Raw genomic sequence first — 9,765 nt, 5'->3', positions numbered from 1 at the left:
TTCACACAACACTGATGGGAAATACAATCAAAAATATTTTTAGAACTCTTTAACTCTTTGAGAATAGGGCTAATTGGCCTTTTTTTGTCCAAAAAACTTGGGAAGAAAGTAATCAGCAACAAAAAAAACTGATGATCCAGAAGTCAGCGAGAAATCTCTGAAAAACAGAGGAAAAAAATTATGTGATAATTTGCCAAAAAAAAAAAGTAAAACAAAAAATTCAAAGATGGAAAAGGTACAATTATAATAATACTGTAAAATAATTATAAATACATAATTATGAATATAATTCACCGGACATTTTCCTTATTCCTTAGATTTTTTTCAAAATAGTCTTACACCAACTATTTTTTCTTACACTACACTGATAATACCGTCTTTGTTGTGCTCATGGTTTCAGTAAAATTAACTGAATGATTGAATTGTAGAAAATCTAAGCTAAAGATGTGTGTAGCATATCCATATTGACAAAAGTTTAAATATATATACATATATACATTTGTACACTTAAGTTGCTATGAATTTAATCAAGTATTGATTGTCAAGTTTCAACAACTTAATAAAATTGAAACTAAACTTAAAAATTAGATATAAAAAACTGATTAATACTAATAGTTATATTTACTTTTGTTTTTCAAGGTAATCTGTTTCCTTTTTAAGAATAATGAATTTCAGATTCTACAGTGTATCCAGTGAATAATTTCAAGTGTAAAAAAAGTTGTCTTCACTTACAGACTGTTCTTACAGAGGAGTGCAGAGGTCTAACAGAGAGCTGCGTCACATGACAGCCGAAGCTCAATATCAGCAAAAACAGTGAACTGCAGGTGGAAACATCTGCTACAGTATCTCACCAAATGTCTCCTCTTCTATTCCTGAGTTATGACATTGAGTGAAGGCCTGATTTTTTTTATCCCTTCCTTCTCTGAGTTAAATTGACTTATTGGATATAAAATGTCATCACTTCATCATGTTATATATATTAGACATTTGTGTGAAATTTTGTCATTATTAGAGAATTAATTCTTGAGTTACGGTCCAGAATCTGTTTTGTGAGGTCAGTAACCTTTGATCAACAAAAGCTAATCACTTTACCTGCGAGGCCAAGTGGACTTTTATGCCAAATTTGAAGAAATTCCTTTCAAGAGTTTCTGAGATACCCTTAAAACAGTACGCCTCTGGTCACAGCTGCTGCCGGCGCGGAGGCATAAACACGCAAACAAAACATAATACAACTTTGTTCCTTTAACAGTTGCACATGGAAAAGGAAAATAAAATAAATAAAATAAAATATAGCAATAACCAGCAGTGGCTTTGACTTTTGGTTTCAATAATGTGTTTGCTATTAAGTTGAGTTGATGTTGATGTTTTCTGTCTACGTATTTGAAGTATGCAGGTGTGGCAGGGGGCAGTTTGGGGGTAAGGTGCGTGGATCCTAAAGACACAAATGTCACTGACCTGACAGCGCCACCTGGGGAACTTCACTCTGGGACATATATTGAATTGACACCTTAAATACAGGCAACGCTGGTTCAATAACTTAGGCAAGACAGAGACATGATTCCAAAAATAAATCAATTTTACTTTTGATTAATTAATAAGACTGGAAGTATCTGGAATAAATTATATTAAAGGTTGCTGAAATGAAAGGAGGCACATTAGAAAAATGTATTCAAAGTTTATTTTGACAGATCCAAATGTAATGTAAATATGTGTAAAAAGGTTATCACAATAAAAAAATGACTCTTTTATTAAAACACTCCAATCAAAGTTATTTGGGAGGGGAAGTGAGTTGGCACCAGCAGGGGGGGAGACAGCCTACATTCAGGCCTACAAACCCCAGGTCCTGATCATTGTCTATAAATACCTAATGTATCATACCTGGACATAAAGGTGTAATTATAAGGCAGCCTTGAGGGTGTCGTTCAGTCCACGGTAAAACAACTCATCCAGCGAGACACCAATACGACCAGGCAGGTTAGGCAGACAGGAAACATGCAGACAGGAAGACAACAGGACACTATACGACAAAAAGCCAACTTAGTCACAATTTGAAGCATAAATGCCTTTTAGCAATGTCAAAATATATTTTAGACACATTACATAGCTCAGAATCAGGGGGGCAGAGCCACGAGGCAACCAACACGCAGACAAAGAGAAAAGGAAGCCATCATGTCACAGGTGCCTTAAATAAGCTCGGGCCAATTTAGGGTTTGGACCAGGGGAGGAGTTGACCTACTTTTCACTAGGCTGCATTCAAAGACAGCAGGGAGCAATAAACAGCAAACTATGCCCACTACTCATGCAAAAGCCAAACTAGACCTTTTGGCCCAATCCATGCTCCACACCGCTGTAATCTATGGAAGGCCTTAAGAGCAACTAACGTCCTACAAATGACTTTGTTATCACTACGTTAAAATGCATGTTAACACATACAGCTTGGTAGTGTTAACACGCAATGTTTTTATGCCTTAACACAAAAAAAATGACGTGTCACGTTCATTTTCAACACGTCAAGTTCTTATGAACTATGTTATGACACGCCTGTTAATATAACACTAACAGATTGTTTGTGAGACTTAACGTTTTTAGCCTCGACACTGAGTGGAGGCTCAGGAAGCTTTGAGTCTGGATCATCTGCAGAAACTGCTATAACTCTGTTTGACTTTATGTCAGCGGTGCGCCCTCCCAACTCGACCGTGGAAAGACTTTGAATGGAGCACTTATGATGTAACATTTTAAAGAGGAGACCGAGGATGTAAACCCCAACAACACAGACAACAGTGACTACAGCATACAAGAGCGGGATTTTAAAACACGGCAGTTCAGTGCTCATCTTCCAGTACCACAGACCGCAGAGGAGGGAAATGTCAACCAGTGTGCACCCATGATAAAGCGGACGCCTCAACCATGGTCTCTGCTTACCCACATTAAACCAGTCGAAATAACAAATGAGGGCCACAGTGGCTTGGAAAAGTCTCTCTCCGCAAGGGCTGTCCATGAAGTCCGTCCCAGATCTCCAGGCAATGAAGAATAAAACACTCCAAGAGCACAGGAAGTGGATGAAAATTAAGCAGGGCAGCACGGAGGCAAAGAGGGCGAGAGCGGTGATGCGAGACGAGATGAGGAACAAGTTACAGGTGAAGTGGATCACAGAGGTGGTTATCTGCTGCTTCTGCTGGTTGACCAGGATGGCACGCTCAAGTCGGTAGTGCATGGTCAACCTGAAAGCGATGGCTAAGGCCGATCCGATGGTCTTCCCCACTGAGGAGAAGAAGAAGAGCGAATGAATGAGGTTTAGATACGACTGCAGTGTTATCTGACTATAACCCTGTGAGGTATTGCAAATACTGGTTTACTTTTGGTCAAGGTTAGAAAATATCAACTCTCGTTGGGCCTCATGCAGCAATATTCTCTTAGATGGCTCTTATATTAGTTTTCTGGTAAAAGAAAATAAAAGTCAACTCAAGATGCACCAAATGTTCTGAATCATCCAAATCTGCTCTTACTCAGGTGTGCTCTGTGATGAATCCCACTTGATCATAACTCACCTATTAGCACAGGTAATGCCCCCTAAATGCTATGTAAGGACAGGTTTTGTGCCATGTGCAAAGAAACAGCTTCAAAAAAGTGGGAGAGTAATCTTTAATTCTTTCCACAGGGGAGAAATGAAACCAAAAGTGCTAGACGAAGGGAAGGAGGAGAGCCGGCATCAGGGTGAGGCTGACCCGACTTGGACCTAGAGTTGTTCCTCTACCAAGCCTTCCTCTGGCTAATGTCCGGTCGCAGGAGAATAAAGTGGATGAGATGCGATTGAGACTCACTCAGCAACGAGAAATCAGAGACAGCTCTGCACACATCTTCACAAAGACCTGCTTAACCCCTAACAAACCACATCAAGCTGCTGCACCGGATGGGCAGACCTTGTTGGGAGCCATAAGGACACAAGATTATGATGCATATTCAAAAGATGCACTGCAGGAATTGAATGATGCCACCAGCAGCATGCCCAAACACCAGAAGAAATTTTCACAATAGCTGCTGTTTTTAATCAACTCATCCTTTGACACAAGGACAAATTTAATTTCGTTTTTTAAACTTTGTTTAAAAAAATGACAAATGAATCTACCTTCTAACTTCTTTTTTCTGGTGCCGCACACCACCAATGTCCAGTAAATAGAGAAAGTTAGCCTTAGTGGCAGACAGTATTGATTTAATGTTTTAAACTTTGTTTGCTGTTTGCTAAAAAATCTACCTTGAACTTTGTACCTTGTAATTTACAGATTTGCATTTTTACTTCAGCACTTTAATCTTACGTCTCATTCAATACTTGAGTAACATTATTATTCAAGAAGCCCTATAATCAATCAAGACTGAATTAGTGATATGAGTAGCACGCCGCACCTGTCACAGGGTTGAGCTCGCCACGCTGCAGGATGATAGCGAGCATGAGGACGAGCTGTGGAGCGCTCTCCGAAAACGTCTCTATAAGCCGCAGAATGCTCAGGTCATTCCTCGTGAACAGTGCCTTATCTCTATGATCTTGGTTCGTTGAAGAAAATCTGCGTAAAGAAATCTCTGCGACACCTGCGTGCCTGAGAAAACAAAGAGAACACAGAGAACAAAGTTAAAAACCATTAGAATTACCAAATATTAAACATAACCAGTTATACTCAAACACTATAAAAGGGCAGGTGTTGTACTGTATGCAAAGACTCTGACACATGGCCAATAATGGTGACAGGACACCGGTCAGGTTGTAATAAAACTTCTGCAGTAGTGAAAGTGATGTACACCTACTGTAAAATAAACTTAAACAAAGTAAATGTGATTTAAAGACAATGCATTTAAGTATAAAAAGTAAAAGTAGTCATGCAAAAAGGTTTTATATAAATTTAATAAATCAAGAATGAGGTGATTTTGTGTCTTTTTGGTTTTATGTTTCTTTTGGTTGTTTTTGTATTTTTTAAGTCATTTGCGTCTCTCTGTGGTAATTTGGTGTCTTTTTCTGAGGTTTTACTTGATTTTATGATTTATGGTTTTATTAAATGATTTTATGGTTTTTAGCACTTTCTGTTTAAAAAAATGTCCTTTTATGCTGAATTGCTTTGCTGAACTGTTTTTATTGTCACTTTGTGCTGCATTTTTTGTATGAAAGGTGCTATATAAATAAAGTTAATTACTTAAGTAATGTTCTTGGTTATTTTCCAGCACAATTCCAGGGCCCAGCTGTGCTATAAATTAGAAAAATACAGTACACTGTTTTGTTTTTTTTTATTTTGCATGTTATTGTCACCACCCTAGTTTGGAATTTGGCTGGAGTGCAGTTAAATGGCACAGCACAATTATCCCAGATCATTTGATTACTTTGTATTTCCTGTAAATGGGAACAGGAAAGGGTGGAGCTCTCAGATGTGACGCCACACATAAAAATTAAACAACCTAATTTTAGGGATCAAAGCCAAATCTGAATTTCATTTTTTAAACTTTCTTTGACTAATAAATCTACCTTAGACTTTAAACGCAATACTTTCCTACATATACAACCATGTTCCCACACAAAGGCAAATTAGTGGTATAAACAACGAGCAGCAACTGCAAATCGCATTTTAAGACCTTTTGGGGTAGTTGACTTTTTTCATAAAAGGCTCTCAAATGTGGAACTCACGAGCTTACTCAGCATTTTTGACTATTTTATAAAGTTCTGCAGTTGATTGTTGTAACTGTATGTAACCTTAATCTCACTTGTTTCATTGTCTTTTAACTGTAACTGTATGTTGTAATTCTATGTAACCTTGATGTAAATATTTATTTTTTAGTCTTCTTTTTGACCATAACTGTGATTCAGTGCACATCACTATATGTAACCTTGATATCTTTTTCTTTGTCTTTGTTAAAAAACCTAACAAAGGACAAAAGTTGGAAACTAGCGATAGCTAAAATCTCTTTACATGAAACAATCAGTTACTACAGCTTGTTTTCAACAGGCTGAAGTTGTACTATGATAGTTTGCATTGTTCCTCTTAAATAAATTATACAAATAAATAAATAAGACATTATTGTGATAAACAAAGTTTACACAACCTGAAGTAGATTCCCAGCTGCAACACATGAAGAATCTTGAGCGCTCTCAGGCTCAGACATTTCTCAACCTTCGTCTGCCTCTCAAAGCCGTCGTAGCTGTACCACAGCCAGCTGTAGACGTGAACAAGAACGGACGAGCCGATGAGAAGCAGCAGCAGGACACCGAGGCTCCAGTAGGCTTTCTCCTGGTAGAAGGATACAGCGGCCCATATATCCAGCCCTACGTCGAGCAGAATGAAGACAATTCCCAAACAAGCTGAGATAAAATCTACAGGGATGTGCTTAAACACACCCATAACGTCTGTCAGACTTTAGATCACAAATATCCTCTTTAAGTACCTGCTTCAAGAGGGACAAAGCTGTTCACAGCATTCTTACCAGATAATTAGTAAAACTGGAAGTATGCACGGAGCAAATGGTCAGCGTTTAAATACGGTAAAACCCCTCTGACAAACTGACCCTCCTTAAGGGTCACGCGACATCTTAAAGGCAGACTGCGGTAACATAATCGATCCCAGTTTATATATACACTTTTTGTTTTTACCGATTTAATCAAGTTAGTAATTTTTGAGATTTCCATTTGTTGTTTTATTGTATTCTTCCTGGTATTATTGTCATTTTTTACCAAATATTTTACACTTTTTCTCAGTTGCTTTGGTTCATTTCTCAGTTGAGAATTTAAATTTCCTACTTGTTCCCATCATCGTCACCACAAAAATGTCACTAAATGCACTGTAATTCCTCATACAGCGCCGCATGTACAGTTCTGCTGAAGGGGAGTTTACTATGTTTACATTTCTACGGGGCTCCAACATATTTTCAAGGACAAAGTTTAAAAACTCTACCAAAACCTCTCAATAATAAAGTGTTTTCCTTACCCCATTTAACTGGCATTTTTCAAACTCTATTCAAACGTTATTCCAGTTAGCTGGCATGCATAAATATAGCGACAGAATGAGGGGAGAAAATTAAAAAACATACGTGATGGTTGACAAAATGTCACACATAGATGCATACTGAAGCTATGTTATGTCCACAGCACAGAAAATAAATTTGCTTTCAACAACAAGAGGAAACCAGCATCCATCCGTTCATCCATTATACATGCCTGCTTATCCTGTTGAGGGTATCAGAGGGCTGCAGCCTACCCACGCTGACACTGGCGAGAGGTCCAATGCCAGCACACACAGACAGACGAAAACACAGGGAGAGGAAGGCAAACAGGGACACAGGGAAGGGGAAACTCAAAGTTACAGCACTGTCGTGACATTCTGACACATTCAAAAACTTATCACTCTGATGGCACAGACATGACACAAAAATACATGGAAATTAACAAAGGTAGACTGATGAAGGATGATTGAGGAATTTACCAAAGCAATGAAGAAAAATAATCATTCATACGTGTACTGAGACAGATCCTAAGCCTTCTGCCTAGACTGGAAAGCACTTTTGGATTTAACTTTTTTAAATGTGCGATATACATAAAACTAAGTTGGCATATAACTCACATTATGAGCTGTCGCTTTAACAGTGAAGCTCTTTAGTATTTCCATGTGCAAAAAAAAGCTATTTCACAGACAAATAAGAGACTGAACTATAAATCATCATTCAACATCAAATGTAAAAAAATAAATAAAAACAGATAAAGGCCAAAAATAATGTTATTTTAATAATTGCACATGGCAAATGAGGTAAAATATAAACAACCAGCAGTGACCTTGACTTTTGGTTTCAGTAGTTTGATGGCAAAAACACTTTATGAACATTAACATTGAACTGAAAGAGGTTTAACAATAATGAAACAATAGTGAAAATAACAAATAAAATAAAAACTTCAAGGAACGTCAAATATTTAAATAGATGCTCTGTGTAGAGTAATGAGGCTTGTCTATGCGTAGCCAAGTTTACACTGATACTGAAGTACACAGAGACATGTGGCACGTGACATTTGAACACACTAAACAAACACTGGATGAGAGAGCAAAAGTGACACTAGTTAACTGGTTTTGTACTTTTGAGTTTAAGTTATGCTATGTGTTATTAAATATACACAAAACATTCTTACTTGACATTTTAAGAATTAACACATGACTTCAGCTTTTTTTAGACAATTAATATCATCTTAACAAAAAACTAGTCTTCTACCAATTAGTCTCAAACAGCTGTTTCACACAGAAACAGGACAGAGAAATTATAAAAGGGGAGCTTATGGTCAGATCTACATTCAACGTCCTTCAAATAGTTTCCAGTAGTAGCAGCTGCAAAAACAAAACACCCAAACACATAACAAACTACTTTAGATACTTACTGTGTAAAAACCTCAGAAATCAATTCACATTTACAGATTGTCTACATAAATAGAGAAAATTGTCAGACCTCTTACAAAACTCTTAAATGTTGAAATATTAGGTATATAAGGTATTATTAACTGTATTCTTGTAACAAAGTTTTTTTTCTTCTCAGCAACAAAAAAACCATATGATCATATGGTACATATGAAAAAGGTTGTCCCCATAACAAATTTACACCAAGTGTAAATATAACAAACTACAAGTTTCTTTGTAGAAAATGTACCAAATTAAAATTCACTTCGTTGGTTTAGATACGAGCTTGTAAAATTAGCCCCGGTTTCAAGTAGAGTTGAGAAATATGACAGCGGCATTATAACAGTCAAGAGATATTTTTATAAAGTTTATACTGTGGCAGTTGTCCCTTTAATATCTGTGCTCGTATAAGGACATTGTGGTAAGGTGGCAAATCAACGAGCAGGACTGGTTTGTGGCAACACTGCGTTTTTATATTGTATTTGCATCAAGTTGATAAAGAATCTGGAGGAGTCAAAAACCGTTTTTTAAATTTTTTAAAACTTTTTTTCAGGAATCTACTATATAGCAATATATGATATGATGTCTGATGTATGTACATGGAAAGGATTTATCCATATTGCCGACTTGTACATTAAAGTACTGTTTTTTAACCTGTATTCTGGTTAAAATTACACTGAGCACGACTGATGGGATTTAAAAAACGGGTCCAAATAGTTTGATCTTCTGACACCATAAGCCAAGCTTGTCAATTGCTCTTCTCAGTTCTTTTCTGACAACACTGCTGGAAACTTGCACCTACGAGGAGTCATGGCGGAGAGGAAATAATGGTCCAAAGCGTGGCTTCATTTCACAAAGAAAAATGACAACAGTGCTGTTTGCAATGTCGGTAAAATGATCATTTCAAGTAAAGGTGGAAACTATGAATGCATGTGTCACATTTTAAACTTAAGTGCTGCTGCTTCCCAACTGAGCAGCACATCTGGTACAGTGAGTAAATATCCTTGTATGTTGAAATAACATTTGTGCCCTGCAGGCTGGCTTAGCAGATTTTTTTTATGACTAAGAAAACCTAAATGAAAAACAATGCTGTAAAAATACTCTTATTTAATCTACACCATATTCAGACTCAGAGATAATAAAAACAGTTGTGCTGACGCTGAAAACCAGTATAGGCCTCCTTTTTCCCACAGATCATCAACAGAGTGCTACAGGAATAAGTCCTACAACCCAGAAATAAATAAGCATTTCAGCACCTCAAGTTCCTTAATTTTTGGTTAGAAGCCTGAAACAGGTCTGTGGTTAACACAAGTTCAAGTAACTTTCGGGCTTTTTTCTACAAGATGAAATACATCAG

General features: G+C 37.1%; 1 protein-coding gene across 1 annotated transcript; it reads right to left on the bottom strand.

Annotated features, from left to right (window-relative positions):
* Positions 1-1,700: 1,700 nt before the first annotated feature.
* On the bottom strand, positions 1,701-6,458 carry LOC121957866 (XK-related protein 8-like). Its single transcript, XM_042506655.1, has 3 exons — positions 6,082-6,458; positions 4,402-4,592; positions 1,701-3,261 (listed from the first exon to the last, which is right to left on the bottom strand). Exons 1-3 carry the CDS (start codon positions 6,375-6,377, stop codon positions 2,531-2,533), a joined length of 1,218 nt encoding a protein of 405 aa, XP_042362589.1. The 5' UTR covers positions 6,378-6,458; the 3' UTR covers positions 1,701-2,530.
* Positions 6,459-9,765: the final 3,307 nt, after the last annotated feature.

Source organism: Plectropomus leopardus, chromosome 18, assembly GCF_008729295.1.
Source record: "Plectropomus leopardus isolate mb chromosome 18, YSFRI_Pleo_2.0, whole genome shotgun sequence".
Classification (NCBI taxonomy): Eukaryota; Metazoa; Chordata; class Actinopteri; order Perciformes; family Serranidae; genus Plectropomus; species Plectropomus leopardus.
This window is presented reverse-complemented; position numbering and strand designations above follow the sequence as displayed.